This window comes from Molothrus aeneus, chromosome 19 (genome assembly GCF_037042795.1).
Source record: "Molothrus aeneus isolate 106 chromosome 19, BPBGC_Maene_1.0, whole genome shotgun sequence".
NCBI classification, from domain to species: domain Eukaryota; kingdom Metazoa; phylum Chordata; class Aves; order Passeriformes; family Icteridae; genus Molothrus; species Molothrus aeneus.
In genome coordinates, this window is record NC_089664.1 from 6,841,642 (window position 1) to 6,859,981 (window position 18,340).

At 60.8% G+C, this 18,340-nt stretch overlaps 1 protein-coding gene across 2 annotated transcripts; it reads right to left on the bottom strand.

Annotated features, from left to right (window-relative positions):
• Positions 1 to 579: 579 nt before the first annotated feature.
• FIBCD1 (fibrinogen C domain containing 1) lies at positions 580 to 17,745 on the bottom strand. 2 transcript variants are annotated; one of them, XM_066562721.1, is made up of 7 exons: positions 17,676 to 17,745; positions 11,592 to 12,068; positions 10,131 to 10,290; positions 9,356 to 9,492; positions 4,610 to 4,706; positions 4,254 to 4,433; positions 580 to 3,238 (listed from the first exon to the last, which is right to left on the bottom strand). In XM_066562721.1, exons 2-7 carry the CDS (start codon positions 12,063 to 12,065, stop codon positions 2,979 to 2,981), a joined length of 1,308 nt encoding a protein of 435 aa, XP_066418818.1. In that variant the 5' UTR covers positions 12,066 to 12,068; positions 17,676 to 17,745; the 3' UTR covers positions 580 to 2,978. The 2 variants fall into 2 exon arrangements, with proteins under 2 accessions (XP_066418818.1, XP_066418817.1); XM_066562720.1 differs by lacking the exon at positions 17,676 to 17,745 and adding an exon at positions 16,651 to 16,748.
• Positions 17,746 to 18,340: the final 595 nt, after the last annotated feature.

Genomic DNA, 18,340 nt, shown 5'->3' on the forward strand with positions numbered 1-18,340 from the left:
CGGGCTGGTGTGTCCTGCGTGCAGCTCTTGGGGGTCCCACCCATCTGTTTGTGTGCACAGGCACCACTGGAGACCCCAAACCCGCCCGGGGCCTGGCCCCACATGCACATGCCCGAGTGCTGCCACCCTCCCCGGTCAGCACACAGAGCCCCAGTGCTGGAACACGGTCCCCAAGGCACCCGGCTGTCCCCTCCAGGTCTGTCCTGGCTGTGGCAGTGGAATGTGGAGTGGGCAGCAGGGAGGGACTGGGGCATCGCTGGTGCTCTGTCCCTTGGAGCAGGTCCCCATGGCACAGACACTGCCACCTCCCCAGTCCTGGGGCCACCCCAAGGTCCTGTAGGGCCTTGGTTTGGGCTGGAGCCCTGGGAAGCCTCCTCAGCCCCTGGGTGTCCCCAGCTCTTGTTTTGCAGGGTGGTTTTGGTGTGGTGATGGTGCAGGTCCCCAAGGGTGCTGTGCCATGAGCCTGGCATGGGGAAGGAGCCATCCCCAGCACAGCGAGGAGCTGCAGAGATTCAGTGTCACTCCCTTTGCTGTCCCTCTGGCCGTGTCCCCGTGCTGTCACAGCTGTCACACAGTGAGTAACGATGAGATCCTTTTATTAAGGAGTTTAGAAAGTCCACATGTACAGCTTTGGACACACTCACACACGACCTAGACTTCACAGCACTGCTACACACCAGGGCCTGGCCCAGGGCTTCTCTGGGAAGGTCCATGGCCACATCCCAGCCCCACGGTCACCCCTGCCCACCCCTTTCCAGGGAGGTGTCACCACAGATGGGTTTAACCTAATCCAGGGCCATGGAGCAATGCTTGAGCTCTTGGGAATAATCCTGGGAAATCCTGCGTCTTGGCATGGATTAAAAACCTCTCGTGCAAGTCAAAACAAATCTCTGGGGGGTCCTGGGTGGCACAGGCAGTTACACAAGGATGTGCTACCAACAAACCAACCTACAACATTCCCTCCCTGGCATGGCAGAATGCCAGTGGAGGGGTCTGGGGGGGGATGAGCCTTCCCACCCAGCACATGGGAAGCTGGGTTCCATGTGCATTCCATGGTTCCATGTGCATTCCTGCCCAAAGCGTCAGAAAACCCAGCTACAGCTAATCTACCAAAAAAACTGATCGAAAAGTACAGATGGGTGCAGGCAGGAACCTTTCCAGAAAGGTCCAGTGGAATGCAGGAAGCTCCTTGGAAGCTGTCAGGGCTCCTGCTGTTGTGCTGAGAAATGCCACTTCAGAGTTCCCCCAGTCCCCATCGTTGTGGGCATGGATGGAGTGCTTAGAGTTGAGTGCCCTCCACTCAGAGCTCTCCCTCGCCCGAGGGCTCTGAAGGGTCTCTCTGGCAGAGTAAAAAGCTGTGGTGATCCCAGTGCATCGTTTGTCCATTTCTCTGTCAGGGCGGACAGACAGACAGACAGACACTCACCCAGTAGGTGAGAGATCTTGTCCAAGCACAAGATCCGAGGTGGGGAAGGCTTAAAAAAAAAAAAAGAAGATTCACAGAGGGAAGTACAAACCTGGCACAGTTGGGAAGCTGAGCCTTTGATCTCCCCGTGCTTTAAGCTCCCCTGGAAATGGAGACAGGGGGAGTTTTCCTCCCCTCCTCAGTCCATCTGTCTGTCTGATGGCGTTTCTTGGGGCAGGGCTCTGCTGTAGCACGGGCAGAGAATGCTGTAAAGGGTGGCAGGGCTCTGTCTGTCCCCTCCCCTCTCAGTCCAGAGTCTGCTCACATTTAGTTCTCGGTTTTTTTGGACAAAATCCCCCGTTTGAGTCCTTGCAGGGAGCCAGCAGGAGACATCAGTCCCACAGCCCATGGCAGCTCCTGCCTGGGCTGGCTGGTGCTGCTGCCCAGTTATCAGGGCCCTGCAGATGCTAAGCCCCACTCGGGGCTCCTCTTTTGCAAAACCTTAACAGGATTTGAGGAAATGAAAGGCTTTGGATATCTGCAGGTGCCCAGCCAGTGCCACAGCTCAGAATGCAGTGTCCAGGCCAGCAGTGAGCAGAGGGGGCTCACAGGGAGATGTGGCTGAGCTGCCCAAAGGGTCTGGGGAAAGGTCACAGCCTCTAGATGGTGAAAGTTTGATGTGAATCCCAGTGGGTCTGGTTGGGAGGGAGGGGCTGTGAACTGCAGGCAGAGCTGCGTTGGGAAGTGAGCCTTCCTCACCTCCTCCTCTTCCTTGCTGTGCTCCCTGTTTGCCCAGCACTGCCAAAGCAGCTCCGTGGCGTGCTCAGTTCTGGGTGTGCGTCCTTGCAGCGCTGGTCTGGCTCCCTTTGGGGTGTCGTGACTTGCTGGGAGGCTCCAGGACTCAGGACAGGGACAATGGGGAGTAAGGAGCTGGTGGTTGTCCCTCCCCAGCTGCGCTGCTCCTGCAGGGGCAGGGGAGAGCGCTCTGCAGTCCAGGGGAGGAGTTGCTGGCACGGTCAGGCTGGCCCAGCTGAGCCTCCCCATCACCAGTAGCACCATGGGGGGAGCTGGAGCTGTGGAGCAGCAGCCTCATCCCAGTCCTGGGGGTTAGGGGGGCCCATGACAGTGCCCCCAGCCCCTTGCCAGCTTGGTGAGCCCACCGCCAGGTGTCAGTGCCCAGGGCAGAGGTGACCAGAGGTGCTGAGCCTGCCTGGGCTGCTGCATATCCCTCCCTCCCTCCTTCCTTCCCTCCAGGCAGCTCCTTTCCTTCCTGCCGGGCACCTCTCTGCCCAAATACCTGCATCCTCTGTGCCCCAGCCAGGAGCACAGGCCGTGGGTCACACTCTGGCCAGGACACCTGGTCATGGCAGTGGGAAGCACAGGTCTGACAACATCTCTGGGTGCCCAGGAGCCAAAGTCACCCTCACTGGCAGCAGATGCTCCCCACGAGCCCCTCAGAGGTGGGCAAGCCCTCGGAGAGGATGAGGAGGATGGCAGCTGAGGGATTGGGTCTGCAGGGTGCTGGGGAGGGGCAGGAGACCGGGCACGGAGTGGGGGGGGCTGATGCCATCAGCTAATTCTCCTCGCGGATGGGCCGGATCTTCATCTCGGTGAACTTGAGCGAGTACTGCCAGCCGGTCCAGGAGGACCACTCGATGCCGTCGGCGTAGGAGCTGTGGTGGCCCCGCAGGTACTGCCCGTTCAGGTTGGACGTGTGGCAGTTGCGGTACCACCAGGCGCCGTGGTAGAAGGAGGCGCAGTTGTTCTCCGAGTGGTCGTTGTCCAGGTCCTTGGTGGTGAACTTCATCCCGTTGTGCTTCAGGAAGGAGTCACCTGTGCCAGGGGAAAGGAGATCCTGATGGGCACCTCCTGCTCCTCCAGCAGATGCCCAACCTCACCCACCTGCAGCTCCCCGAGGCCGCAGGGATGCAGCTGGTGCTGCTGCCATGGGACACTGGGACGCCCCAGCGAGGGGGTTGGTGCCCGTGTGTCACAGACATGTCTTATGAAAAATCTTTTCCTTAAGAATTTTTTTCTCCTGAGAAGCCTCAGGAACAAAATATAAACAATTATTATCTGCTGCTGTGGAATGCAACAGGTGCATCTGTGATTGGTCTCATGAGGTTGTTTCTAACTAATAGCCAATCACAGTCCAGCTGTATTGGACTGTCTGGTCAGTCACAAGATTGTATCATCATTCCATTTTCATTCCTTTTCTATTCTGTTCAAGCCTTCTAATGAAATCCTTTCTTCTATTCTTTTAGTATAGTTTTATATCTATATATATTTAGTATCTATATATATCTATATATATTTAGTATAGTTTTATATCTATATATTATATTATAGATAATATAATAATAATATAATATTATAATAATTATAGATATAAAATATAATAATAATTATAGATAATATAATATTCACAGTATATTATTTATATAATATAAATATACATCTATATTATATAAATATAAGTTATACATATATAAATATATATTTATATTATATAAATATAATATATTTTTATATTTATATAAACATATAATATTTATATAAAATATATTTATATAGAATATTGCTTATATAAAATTATTGACATAGAAATATTTTATATAAAATATTTATTTATATATTATTTTTATATATAATTTTATATAAAATATAATATTTTATATTTATATATAAATACAAAATAATATTTCTTTTTATAAAATAATAAATTAGCCTTCTGAAACATGGAGTCAGATCCTCATCTCTTCCCTCTTCCTAAGACCCCTGTGAACAGCACCACAGCTGTGTCCCCCCCCCGCCCATGGGGGATGTGCCCCCCATCCCGCTGCCCCACCTGCTGTCCCTGAGTAGTCGGCGATGGTGATGGGGTACCCGTCCTCCTCGGGGTCCACGGAGAAGAGCCCCACCCCGAAGCTGCCGTAGTGGGCGAAGGCGGTGCCGTTGTCGAAGTCCTCCAGGTCGATGCGGAGCTCGTAGCTGCCCTGCACCGTCAGCAGGTGGATCCTCTTCAGCCCTGGCAGAGGGAGAGGGGTGAGTGTGGGCATGGGGTGCCCAGGGCTGCAGCCCTCCCTGCCTGCCCAGCCCATCCCTCCCAGCCCATGGGTGGGGGTTTCGGGGTCCCCTCCATCACAAAGGGACCCCAGAGCTCCCCAGGCTTTGCCAGGACCCAGCAGTGCCAGCCCCACACACCCAGCCAGTGCTCTCCTGTCAGCTTCCCAAAGCCGTCCCGGTAGGCTTCCCAGCCACGGAAAAAGTTCACGGAGCCGTCCTCCCGCCGCTGGAACACCTGGGGACACACAAAGGGCATCAGCTGTGGGGCTGCTCCCAGCCTATGTGACCCCCGTGCTCCCCACCGCGCTGCCCACCCCTCCCTGCCGCTGCCTAATTAGCGGCACAAATTAAACCCTGTCGGCTCCGTGATTGCACAGGGATGAGCTCCCCGGGGAAATGCTCCATCCCAGGGGAGCGTGAGTCCGTGCAGGCAAAACCCTTCACAGGATCCTCTGTCTGGAAATGTGAGCAGAGCTCGGGAAACCTGAAGCTCCTTGGGAAGTCGTGGGGTGTCCCTGGAGGGGTGGACACCCTGCAGGCTGCTCCTGCACAGGTGAGCAGGGACACAGGGGGCACGACCCGAGCCCTGTGCAGCAGCAAGGGGTGCCCAGGTTGCTGTGAGCCCTCCTTGCCAACAGTGGGTGCCCAGAGCTGTGTGAAAACCCAGCGGGGCTGATTTCTTCCTCCTGGATCTCCTTGCTCTCCTGGGCAGGCACCCCATTATAAAACATCATCTCTGTGACAGCCTCATTAATCTCCCAGAGAAATTAACTGTGAGGCATGGAGTGTCCTGAGCCCTGCAGAGCCCCCAGATCCCAGCCAGATCCCAGGGCTCAATGCAGCTTTTCTGCTCCGAGCCTTTCCCTTTTCCTCTCCCATCTGCTCACCAGCCCATGTGCCCTGTGTGTTCCATCCCCTTTTATCCACAGTTTTGGGTTTGATTTATTGACAGCGATCCAGAAAATGCTGCTTCATGCCCGACCATTTGAACTTAATTAAGCCTCCAGCCCTGGATTAATTGCATTAAAGTTGGCTGAGCAAGCCTGCCCCACTCCCACCAAGCTCTGCGGTCCCAAGGCCATGGTGGGGACAGCTGGGACACTTGGTGGCTTGGGCAGAGCCCTGCCAGGGGCCAGAGAACCTCATCTTCAGGGCTGCCCAGCTGAGCTTCCAGCACCCCAGGACTGGGGAATGTGGATGAGCCCTGAGCCACCCTGCTCTGCTCCCCGTGGCTGCCCCTGCCCTCCCACACCAGGTTTCACCCTGGCAGGTGAAGCAGAACCACCCTGTGACCCTCTCACTGTTTGCCCTTCCCCAGATGGGCGTTTTTGGGGCTGGCTGTGCTGGCTGAGGCTCTGGCACAGCTCTGATCCTGCTGTACTTACCTTCTAGAATTAGAGCCTTAATTTTTATCCCTGTGTTGAGCACTTGAGAAGCTGTGGTTAAGCCCATTTAAAGGGGCTTTCTTCAGCCTTGCTGGGAAAGGGGGACAGCACGGCTGGACAGGGGCCTGAAGCTGCTTTTCCCCAGCCACCACCAGCTCCGTGGCTGGCATGGGGAAGGCGGTGGCTGCAGCACCAGTGCTCCCTCCTAATCGGCTTTGAGCCACAGCTCTAAATAGGCCAATTGCCTGAGTGGTGCCCAGGGAAGCGTGTGGGACAGGGCTCCACTGCCTGAGCCTTGGCACAGCTCAGGAATCACCCCAGGAGAAGCCTTCAGTGCCCCTCTGCCCCCCAGGCTCAGCCCCACGGGGGCTCAAAACCAGGTTTGCTGCTGGTGAGTGCTGGACGTGCTGTGTCCTCCCAAGTCTCCTGCTCCATCCTCACCATCTCTCATGCACAGTCCCTTCTGTGCCTCTTCTGTGCCCCCTCCAGGTGCAGGCAGGGCTGTGGGAGCCTCCTGGTCACCCTCTGGGGTGCTGGGGATGCTGGGGATGCTGGGGATGCTGGGTGCACTAGTGACCTGCAGGCTCATGTGCTCCAGCCCTGCCTCGCTGCTCTCTTCCTCCTCATCAAATATGCATCACCCCCCTCTTAAGCAAAAAGGATTTCCCTCCCTTCTTTAAAGGCAAGGCTGAAATATTTATCTCCCTCATTCTCTGCCTCCCCCAGCTGCCCCTGTGGGGCAGGGACAGGCTCCTGCAAAGCCACAAACCCAGAAAAATGGGTTAAAAGCAGGGAGAAGTGGGAGCACCAGCCTGTGCCTGCCATGGCACTGGCAGCTCCTCTCCCTCAGCTCCACCAAACTCCTGGTGGGCTTGAGGCTCCCAGTGTGGGGACATCACTTCACCACCACAGAGCTCAGGCTCCTGGTCCCATTTTGGCAGCCATGGCACAGAGCCCACAGCCCTGTCCCCTGTCCTCTGAACTCTGTCACAGCAGGGAGACTCAAAGAAAGGCAGGGAGAAAGCTCTGGGCAGTGCAGAGCCAGGCCCCAGGATGTGCCAGTGCCTTGGGGCAGCCTGTGAATACCAGGGCTGGCAGCTCTGCCCGTCCCAGGAGCTGCTCCTGCCTGGCCCTGCCAGCAGAATTGTCTTGTCCTGTTTGTGGTGACACAGAAACCACGTCCTCTGGAAAGACGACGTGTTTGTGGCTCCTCTCAGCCCCTGCCTGTGGTTTGCCCCAGCCCAGTGTCAATGCCCAGCCCCATCCCTGCAGCAGGGGCTGCCCAGGCTGGTGAGGCTGTCCCCACCAGTGTCCCAGCACAGCAGGTGCCCCTGCAGCTGGAAGCTGTCACTTGATGTCACCACAGCCCTTGTGCTGCTGGCACAGCCTTTTCTCCTGCTTTCTTTGGCTCTCCCACCATTTCCCAGTGCATGCTGCACATGGAGGTGATGCTGAGGGGCTGAGGTGCTGATCCCAGGGGATTTTGCCCCAAATGAGGAGCAATGGAGGCTCAGAGGCACTGAGAGGAGTGTGGGGCATTCTCAAAGACATTCTGAAGCCAACATCATGTGAAGAGGACACTTTTGGAGCCCTGCTGGGATGCTGAGCTCCCTTGACCTCTGCCATGCCATCATCACTTCAAGAAAGAGCCAGAGGTGAGCGTCAGGGGCAGAGCTGGGCTGGGCAGCCCCAGGGCAGCCACTGCAGCCCCAGGCAGTGCTGGGCACAGGGCATGGATGGCACTGACCCAGATCCACATCCCCAGCAGCACAAACGTGGCCCTGCTGCTGCCGGGCAGGACTGAGGGGGGACAAAACAGCCCAGGAAGGGGACAGGGAGCAAGCAGGACCCTGCAGAGCAGGCTTGGGGACAGTGAGGTCCTGAGCTCTGCCCTTGGCCTCTGAGCTGCCCAGGCAGCCTAAAGCTGAGCTCAGCAGCTCCCAAGCTCCCGAGTCAAAATTGATTCAGCTGCTGCCATCGCTTCCACCCACCCACCCACATGCAAATAAGCACAAATGTCAGGAGAAATCACTCCAGAGAGGAGGGGGAAGGGGAAGGGGAAGGGGAAGGGGAAGGGGAAGGGGAAGGGGAAGGGGAAGGGGAAGGGGAAGGGAATTTCCCAGGCTCTGCCCCACAGCACCCATCCATGCCATGGCTCACCTGGAGCCTGGGTCAGGCAGTGCTGAGACAATCCCTGCACCCAAGGGATTGGGGCACGTTTGGGACCCTCTGCTGCAGAGCACCCCCAGAAACAGGAGCCTGGGGTGGGCACCCTCAGGCCAGCCCTGGCTGTCTGTGGGGTCCTGCTTTGGCTCCTGCCCCCATCAAGGCAGGGGTGACTCTGTGGTGTCTGTGCCACTGCACTCCCAGGCTCAGAATCCCTCGCTGAGCCCCCTCCCCAGCCTGCAGCAGCTTTAAATAAGCCTCTGAGTGTCTCACTAATCACCTTGGGCTGCTCTTCAGGCTTGGCTGGGGCTGGCAGAGGCTGTGCAGGCTGTGCACGGGGTTTGCAAGGACCCTCTGCACCTTGGGGAGCCAGAAGGGTCCCCTCTCCCCTCTGTAATCCCCCTGGAGCTGAGGTCCCTGGCTGTGCTGTGCCTCAGTTTCCCCACTGGAGCTGCTGGTACCACCCTGGTACACACCACAGGTTCCTCCTGCCCTGGGTGGGCTCTCAGAGGCTCTCACCAGCCCCTGAGGGCAGGGGGGCTAAGCTCCCTCCTGGCCCTGCTCAAAGCTGCTTAGGGGGATCAGATGGTGGGGATTTGTTTCCTAGAGCGCCCAGCTGGAGGGTGCTGGCCAGCTCTGCTCATCCAGAGCGTTCTCAGGGCACAGGCTGCCTGCCCACCCCTCCTGCTGGGACCCCAAGTGATGCCCTCCAGGGCAGGGGGAGCTGCTGACCCCCAGCTGCTCCCTGGGGCAGTGGCAGAGCCGTGTCCCCATTGCTGTGATCACAGCCCATTGCAGCTGCTGTGGCAGAGCCAATCGGACAGGGAGTGAATCAGCAGAGCTCCCGTGGTGCCCCAGGCACCCTGGCCTTAAATGAGGCCAAATGTCCGGGTTTGGGGTCTGCCCTGAGCCCCAGCATCCCCTCACCGGGGCAAAGCACAGCCACAACCCAGCCCTGCTGAGAAGGACAAATTCCAGAGGTGGCACCAACTCCCTGCCTGAACCCCCTCCAGCTCCAGCCCAGCTCCCAGGGCAGGGCAGGCACTGGGCTCCAGCTCCACCACTGGGCACCTCTGGGTGCACAGCCAGGCCCCCCTGACACCGACTGTCCCTCCTGGTGGCACCTCCAGGTGTCCAAAGCACCATCTCCCCTGCCCAGCAGTGCCAGCAGTGCCATCTCCCCTGCCCAGCAGGGCCAGCAGTGCCAGCAGTGCCAGCAGTGCCATCTCCCCGTGTCTCCAGCAGTGCCAGCAGTGCCATCTCCCCGTGTCCCCAGCAGTGCCAGCAGTGCCATCTCCCCGTGTCCCCAGCAGGCTGCTGGCAGCTCACTCACCGTCCAGCCGCCCCCGTCCGTGCTCATGTCACAGTAGACCTGGAAGCCATCAGGGTAGTGGGTGGGGAAGATGGAGTAAATCCCATCCTCCTGCTGTCCACTCACGTAGATGTCAAAGCAGTCTCGGGGCCGGGAGCCTGCAGCCATTGGGGTGGGGTGGGATGAGGGGAAAGCTGGTTAATTAATGGGCTAATTTAATGTCTTGCCATTTCTTCCAGGCTCCCAACCTTGCTTCCAGCTTGGTGCTGCTTTGCTCTTTCCCTCCCTTCTCCTCTGATGCTCGGGGTGAGCAGTGCCAAGGGGGATGGGGCTCCCCAGCAGCTGGCAGGGCCTGACCTCATGGCCCTGTGAGATGGCAAGGGCAAGCTGGCACCCAGATGGGGACAAGGGACAGCCAGTGCCCAGGGAGGCTGTGGGCACATGCTCCCAGCTCCAGGACAGGCTCCCTCAGCTGCATCCCAGCCCAAGGCTGAGGGATGTGCCTGTGCAGGGCCACCCTCCACACCCGATGGAGGTGAATGCCCTGCCTGGTCCCTGCTACCCTCTGTGAGGAGCAGATGGGTGTGCAGGGGTGTGAAGGGGCTTTTGGGCTGCTTCATGGACAGCTGGGAGCGGCACGGTGAGAACTCCCCCTCCCAGGACACACCTTTCCCTCTCCCTCCACCTCCCGCGCTGCACTAAATCCCTTCTCCAGGATGCTCTGCCCCATGCTGGGCGGTTCCTCCCTGCCCCGGGCAGCCCCAGGCACATCCCTCTCCCCAGGGACGCTTCTCACCGTTGGAGCAGCCCCGGGGCCGGGGTCCCCTGGCCGGGGCTCGCTGCAGGTCAGCCTTGAGCCGGGGCCGGGCCCCGCCGCGCTCCCTCTGCAGCGAGTCCAGGGCGTCGCTGACAGAGCTCACCAGCCGGGCCATGCTGCTCTGGCTCTCCGACAGCAGCTGCGGGCAGGGCACACGGGGGGGGACACAGAAATTGTGGTGAAATGGTTAAATCCCTTCCACATCCCAGCCCCTTGACCGCTGTGCTCAGCAATGCCAGGGTGTGAATCCACAGATCCCATAAAACATCTCTGCTGCTTTATCTCTGATCTTCGTTGGTTTTTGGCAGGGGTCAAGGTCCAGATAAGCACCTATTGCCCCCAGGGAGGAGAAATGCCCAAACCTGGGTGCAGTGGTGCTGCAATCCCATGGGATAAAGAGCATTTCTGGGCAAGGACAGGATGACGGAGGCGGCAGGAATAGCCGTGTCCTGAGGCAGCCGCCAGCTCCTGTCATCCCCTGAGGTGACCCAGGCTGGGACAGTGACACGGGGTGGCTGTGGCAGAGCACCAGGATGGGCAGAGAAGAGAAGCAGCGAGAAACAAGCAGCTCTGGGCAGAGGGAGCTGAGTACCAGGAGGGTCAGGCATGGAGCCCCCAGCCATGCCCTGGATCTTGCTGCGACACCTGGCAGACCCCTGGCATGCTCAGGTAAGCATTTCAACACAGCTCATTGGCTGGGAAATTTTGGGGACTGTATGGAGGGGGGATTGATTTCTGCATGGACTGCCCTTGAGAAGGTTCTGTGGTGTGCTTGGCTCTGACTGGAGCTCCCAAACTGGACCTGGAGCTGGGACACCCACAAGGTGGGAGGCTGCACACCAGGCTCACTGGCACTGGGGTGGTTTGGCAGGGAGACACTTCCCAGCCTCCAATTCCCAAGCACTTCAACCTCAGCTCCTTCTCCTGCAGCTCTCCCCTGGATGCTGAGGGCAGGGGTTGTGAGCAGCCGAACCCCAGGGACACTGGGATAGAGAATTCCACCCCCAGGGAGCCCTCTAGGAGCTCTGCCCTGGATGCTGAGAGCAGGAGCAGCCATGGCACGGGGACATTGGCACAGGGAATGCCACCCCCAGGGATTCGTGGGGTTTGGTGGGTCAGGATAGGTGGGTTTGGTGGAAGGCTAGGCCTAGGCTGCTTAGGGTGAAGGCTGAGTAGAAGCTTAGGTGGAGGTAGGACATAAAGAAAGTTATAGGGTGGGAGCTATGATCTGTTGAGTGGAAATCAACCATCTTAGACTAACTTTCTGTTATTCTGCTCATTCTAATCCGCCTTGAATTCATTCGCAGACTAGTGCTAGGGTAAGGAGGAGGATAAGTGAGGAGGTTCAGGTTAGGGTGGTGTAGGGGATTGTAGTTGGGTGGCTCATGGTAGCGGGAGGAGTAGGGCCTGCCCTGCCTGGCACTGCCAGCCCCAGCTCACCTGGATGAGCCTGCCCTGCTCTCCCTGCAGGGCGCTGAGCTCCTGGCCCATGGCGCTGTGCCCCTTCTTGAGCCCGTCACAGTCGGCACGGAGCTGCACGGCGTGGCTCAGCAGCTTGGCCACCTCGTCCGCCACCGTCACCAGCAGGGCCTTCTGCTGGCTCTTGGTGGCCTTGGCGTCGGCGTCGTGCTCGGTGAGGGCGTGCAGCAGGGAGCCCTGCAGCCCCTCCAGGCGGCCCAGGGCGCCGGCGGCGCTGGGGCAGTTGGGGTCGATGAAGATGTTGATGCGGGAGCTGTCGGCCTTCTCGATGGTCACCAGCGCGTTGGCCTCCTCGGGGTTGGTGCTGATGACGGGGGGCGGCTCGGTGACGGGCGTGTGGTAGTGGTTCATGAAGAGGATGGCCCCCGTGACTGTCACTGCCAGGAGCACGGCCACCGAGAGCAGCACGGTGCACAGGATGTAGCCACAGCTCATCCTCTGCGGGCACACAGACACACCGTCAGCACTGCCCCGTCCCCTCAGCCCAGAGCAACGGCGTTTGGGGTCTGGCAATGGCTCTGAGGGTGGGGAGGACCCCAGGGAGCCCTGCAGGGACACGGAGGCCACAGTGAGTGAGCAGAGCAGCCGAGCCCGCCGAGGAGCGGGCCATGAAATAATAACGACAGCGAAGGCACGGCCCCGCCTGCTCCCGTGGCATGTTTTATTTACAGCTCTGATCCTCGGCTGCTCCAGCCCTGGCTCCCCAGGAGATGTGTGTGGGGCTCCCTGCTGCCCTGGGCACAAATGTGGGGAGAAAATGGGAAAACACCTTGTGTCCCTCACAGCAGGCATCACAGGGAGAGCAGCACTGGTGGCTCTGGGGCAGTGCTGGGATCACGTTGCCCTGAGTACCACGGGGACCTGCTCTGCATAGGGCAGCTCCCAGCTATGGCAGGCAACTCATCTTCATCCCCCTTGTCACCTCATTTCCTGCTGGAGGGGGACAGAGCTGCTCCCAAAGCCTTTGGATCAGTCCCAGAGCCTCCTGGCGAGGGAGAATCGCTGGGAAAGGTCTCTGACCCCCCCAGCCCCTCTGGCAGCTCTGCTGCTGCTCAGACCCATGGGCTCAGCCCGTGGCCCCTGCTCCAAGCCCACCAGGAGCCTTTTCTCCCTGCAAAGCCTCGAGTGCCAGCACAGTCGGTGCAGGGCGGGTGAGCTGCCACCCGATCCCATCGGCTCCCAGTCCCCCTCCCCTCCTCGTTACACCTGCAGGACAGAGGCTGTGATTTCCCCCTGACCCTGGCCACAGCTGTCACAAGGAATTGCAGGGCTGGCAGCAAACTGCAGATTCAGAGAGACAAAGACTACTTTCCCCAGAAACGAGGGGAAAATTGCTGCATCTGCAAAGATTTCCCAGGCCCTGTCCCCTCCCGTGCACATCTATCTGGAGTGACACCTTCCTTCAAGCACCCTTCACTCCATTCCCTCTCACGCAACCGTTTGCTTTAAGGTGACCCCACAGCTGCAGCGGGGCTGCCTGGGGGGCTGAGGATGCCCCACCAGCCCCAGGGTGTGCTCTGGGTTTCTCCCCCTCTCCGTGGAGTGAGGCTGCAGATCAAACAGCCCTGGAGTGACTGGGAAGCCACCTGCAGGGAGCTCTGTGAGGAGACAGCCCCAGGCTCAGCCCCTCGGTGCAGGTTAAAAGGAGATGTCAAAGGCAATAAGGGAAATTCTGGGCAAGCAGGGGGTTGAGGAGTTTGCCTGGTGTGTGTAGTAGACACAGAGCCCTGCCTGGGGGCACAGGGGACACCCAGGAGCAGCAGGATGGTGGCAGATGCCCATTGCTCACATCCTTATGTGGACACCCAGGACCTGGGCTCAGCTGGGCCCCTCAGCACCCTGAAGTGACAGGAGGGGTGGCTGCTGACCAAAGGCCAGTGTCAGGTGGTTTGGGATCTACAGAGTGAGCAGAGACCCTGTCCCTGTGGTTGTCCTGGCTGTGGCAGCACCCTCATCTCCAGGACTTTGTGCCCTCCCATGCTGCTCCCCACAATGCTGCCATGCCCAGCTGGAGGGGCACATGGAGATGCAGGGCCTGAGGGTGCCCTCTGAGCAGAAAGAGCTCCCAGAAGAGAGCCATGAGTGGATGAGGCTCTGCTTCCCACAGCCACACAAATCCCAGCTGAGCTGTAACACACCAAAACCTCACAGCTCTGCCTGGGTGTAGCACACCAGGAGCTGTATCCAGCGGTTTTCCAGCCTTCAAGCCCCACAATCAGTGCCCTCCCACCAGTAACAGGAACTGGGAGCCAATCCTCTTCCAAAGGGATCCCCCCTGCTTGTGACTGCAGGATCCTGAGTGGCAGCAGCCTCAGGAGTCCCACAGCATTTTGCTGGCAGGTTGTGTTACCTGGCAACCTGCAGTGGGGAGAGGAGGCAAACTCAGCCAGTGGCACCAACAGCACTCCAAACTGGGGTGGGGGTCCCTCCAAGCCCCTCCAGCAAAGCAGCACTGCAGCAGCTGCTGGCATGGGACCCTGCAGACACCCCCTGCCACACGCTGCTGCCTCACCATGACCCAGCTCTCATGATCCACAGGCTTCCTGCTGTCTGTTCTATGGCCTCAAGCTCCTGGAATTCTTGCCAAGACTTTTGGACAGCTGTAAGACACCCCCCTGCCCTGGTTATTGATGTTCCCCTGGGGACATCCATTGGGCTGGAGGTCCCAGTGTCTTGAAATCACTCCTTCCTAAGGAGAGCAGAAGCTGTGAGACTGAGTGGTGCTTGGGATGAGCAGATCTTCACTTGCAAACCTGCTCTGGAGCCTGGAGGGAGCCCCAGGCAGGATCTAAGGGATGGTTGTGTCCCTGGTTGGGCTCTCCATGCCCTGCACTGGCACAGGATCTACACTTGGTCACCCATGGGTCCTTGGTGACCCAGCCACACTTCCTGAGCAGCTCTGGACCCCATCAGGACTCTCAAATCATCCCCCAGCCCACTCAGCCAGCCAGACTGGCTTTTCTGGGGATGGAGACAAGCAGCTCCAGCACTTGCAGCCGTGGGAAGGGAAGGACAGGAGCTGGCTTGTCCCCAGGGCACCCAGAGGTGGCTGGTCCCTGCAGAGCATGGATGGAGTGGTGGCAGGAGAGGCTGAGCTCTGTCCTGGGAGATGCTCTAAGATGAGGAGTCCCCTTTGCTCCTGCCAGAATCCCTGCTCCTCTCGGCTCAGCAGACTGAGGCAGCGGTCCTGCAGCCTGGCTGCTCTGCCCCCGGGCTGTGCCCTCAGCCAGAGACGAACCAGAACCTGTGTTCTGCTTCCCAGGTAAGTGGACACTGAGGTTTGCGTCGCCCGGGCTCAGCTGCTGGTGCAAACTTTAGTCCAGGTACCCGCACCTCCCTGCCGGGGTCCACCCAGCGCTGCAGGCGCCCCAGGGCAGCGAGGGTCCGTGCCCCAGCCCGCACCTATGGCTCACTCAGAGCTGCTGAGCAGCTCAGTTTGCATCCTCGCCCTGCTCCACCGCTCCGTCCCTGCCCACCCTCGCTGCCCATCCCGCCCTGCCGGGCTCGGGGCTGCAGCCGCCGTCCCCTCGCCCTGGGCCGGGGCTGTGTCACCCCCGCGGGCACGGAGCGGCTGAGCTGATCCCGCTCCCGTTTTCCTGCTCTCCTCCGTCACCCAGAGCCTGCCTGCCGCCGCTGCCTCGGCACGCCACGCTCTGCGGATGGGGAAGAGGAGAGGACAGAGGACGGGCGGGATGGAGCCGCTCTGTGGGTGAGAACCTGGGCTGGGCTGGAGCCGGGACCGCAGCAGCGGCTGCGCGGCAAACTCTGTGCATCCCCTGAACCCCACCGCGAACCACCCGGCTCCGCGCTGCCTTCTCCACGGCTGCTGGGGCTGGATCCGTCCTGCCCGGCTCGCCCTCGGGGGCACAGGACCGGGGGGATGGCAGCTCCAGACGGATGGCACCGCTCGAATCCCTGCGTGCAGGGAGGGAGCTCTGCCAGGGAGGGGAGGGCAGGGCAGGGCAGGGCAGGCTGGTTTCTCTCCCTGGTTTCCCTCTCGGGGGGTCAGGGGTCTCCCGGGGAGCGCAGCCCCTCTCCAGTGAGGCGCGGGAGCTGCCGGCAGAAGGAGAAGCCGGGCAGAATCCCCTCTCTTGCCTTGCTGCGTGTGTCAGGGGACAGAAAAGTGGCGGAGCTGGGGTCTCACGGCTGCTCCCCCCATCCTTGCCCAGCTCCTGGGTGCCGAGGAAGGGCCGCACTGCCGGCTCTCGGTCCTTTCCCTTCACTCACAGGCTCGCTGGAGATTTGCTGTCCTCCAGCTCCTCGCAGACACGCTTGCCCATACTCCGCACTCCTTCTTCCCACCCTGCCCGCGCTCAGCGCGCATCCACGCCTGTGCCTGTCCCTGTGCCTATCCCTGGAACTGTCCAGGGCCAGGCTGGATGGGGCATTGAGCAACCTGCTCTAGCGGAAGGTGTCCCTGCCCGTGGCAGCGGGGTCGGAACTGGGTAATCTTTAATGTCCCTTCCAAGCCGAGCCATCCTGCGCTTCTCGGGCTCTCAGCCCGCTCGGCCGTGCTCGGGGCTGCCACACGTGCAGCGGGATGTGCAAACGGGCTCCGGCACGTGCCGGATCCCCGCGTGTCACCGCAGGCTCTGCCGCCGCAGCGCCGGCCTCCCCCCAAAACCCAGCGGGGGCCGAGAGCCGCTCCAGCGGCCGGGAGCCCCCGAACCGGGAGGGATGAGCCTGGCTGCAGCGCGGAGCCGAGATGCCAAATCCCTTGGAAAGGGTTATTTAAGCAGTTTAGAGCGGTTCAGCAGTGTGGCAGCTCCGGAGCATCGGCCGCTGCCCCAGCCCGGGGCAGCCCCGGGGCTGGGTGGGCGCCCTGGCCGCAGGTTAATTAACGCATTAATTGGGAGGGGGGTGAGGAGGAGCAGCGCGGGGGGCTTCGCACGGTGGGGACAGGGGGCAGCTCGCCACGCTGGGCTGCGCCGGGAGAAAAGCTCGCTGGGGACACTGGGGGGTCGCTGGGACCCCCGGGGCTGGGTGACCCCCCCTGCCCCCCTTGCCCCCCGCCCCGTACCTGTGATTTCTCCTGCTGCCCATCCTCAAGTTGCGAGGCTCCTCCCACGGTTTTCCAACGCTCGTTCCCCATCGCGCCGCCAACTTCCAGCCCAAGTAAGTGCCCGGACCCCCACAAGCCCCCCCAAGCCTCCTCCCCGGCGGCGCAGCCCCCGGCCCGCCCGCGCTGCCCGGCTGGCCGCGGCGGAGGACGGGCGGCGGCGGCGGCGGCGGCGGCGGCGGCGGCGGCGGCGGCGGAGGAGGAGGAGGAGGAGGAGGAGGGAGGGAGGAAGAGGAGGGAGGGAGGACACGGGCACGGACACGGGGGTGGATCTTCCCTCCCCGCCCGCCCCGACCCCCCCCGGGGCTCCCCCGGCCCCGCTCCGGGCACCCCTCCCGGTGATGCCCCGGGGGATCTCCCCGCCCCCCCCGGCACCGCCCGCTGCCCCCCGATCATTCCGGACCCGGACCCCAGCCCCCCCTCCAGCCCCGGGCTCCGCAGCTGCCCAGATGTGGCAGCACAGCTGGAGGAGCGGCAGCAGGTAAGGCGGGGTGCCAGCGGGATCGGGGGTGCTGCAGGGGCCCCGGGGGGAGAGCGGGGGGCGCCCCGGAACCCGCTCACCCCTTCCCGGAGAAACGCCCCCACATCCTCCGGTGGAACGCCCCGAGCTGGTGGGGCTCAGTCCCATCGGTGGGCAGGGATGGGCAGGGTGCCGGGCGGGGGGGCGGAGAGGGCGGCATCGGCATCGCCACCCCCCCAAACCTTTGTGCCCAAGGGTAGCCAAAGTGCTGGGGGGCTCTCGGAGCAAATCCCAGCGCACTCTGCGGAGCTGGTGCTGGTGGGGCGAGGCAGCAGCCGCCCCCAGCCCCTCCAGGGTCACAGCGATGCCCAAAGGCCCGCGCTCCCAGCCCTAAGCCGAGGTGCTGGCCCTGCGTGCCAGGGCTCCCTCCCGGCCCCGTGTGCCGCCACTCCCGTGTGGATGTGGTTTTTCCTTCCCATAGCTCTGCCGCACCTCCCGTAAATCTTTTATTTGCCACTTGTCTGACCTGCGGGCAGGAGCGTTGCTGAGAGGTTCAGAGGAGCATCGTGAGAGCAGCGATGGCTCAGAGCTGCTTCAATCCGGCTGGGGGGAGGCTGAGTTCTCTCTCCAGGCTGAGAATCCCCTGGGAAACCTCCTGGGCAGCCCTGCAGCCCCTTGTCCTGCAGCGTGAGGCCGTCCCCTGGGCACCCCGCAATCCCCCCTGGGTCTGTCCTGGAGCTCAGCCCCTGTCGGGACCTGCAGCAGCTCCCATGTGGCTCCACTGGGGTGGGGGCCGCCTGTCTGTGGGGCAGGTGTGGCACAGGGGCAGCAGGTTGCATGTGTGGGGGACCAGGGGTTCAAGCAACTTGTCTCCAGGGCACACACCCTATTGTGGGAAGAGCTGGATGCGTGCTGGGCTGGCAAATATTCCCAAAGAGCTCTCTGGGGCAGGGAGGGGAGCACAGGCGTTGCCTCAAGCCGTCGGTTCCCTCTGTGTGTCTGTGTGAGTGTGTGGGGTGTGTGCATTGTCTCCCGGCCAGGTGCAAATCCTGCCTTTGGCTGCAGAGGTGTTTTGTGTGGATTTACCGGGCGATGCTCGTGGCTGGCAGCCCGGCTCCTTCCCCATGGATGATTTTCAAGGACTTCCCTTTGCAGCTGAGCCCGGCCAGCTCGTGCCGCCGGTGCTCGGTG

What these genes read in the sequence shown, in the direction of transcription:
- FIBCD1 (XM_066562720.1), bottom strand. Translation starts at nt 16,722, where the DNA reads ATGGGGAACGAGCGTTGGAAAACCGTGGGAGGAGCCTCGCAACTTGAG. An exon ending in GCCCCGGGGCTGCTCCAACG is followed by an intron (nt 9,493 to 10,130) that starts GTGAGAAGCGTC and finishes CAATGGCTGCAG; the next exon opens with GCTCCCGGCCCCGAGACTGC. An exon ending in CGGACGGGGGCGGCTGGACG is followed by an intron (nt 4,707 to 9,355) that starts GTGAGTGAGCTG and finishes GTGTGTCCCCAG; the next exon opens with GTGTTCCAGCGGCGGGAGGA.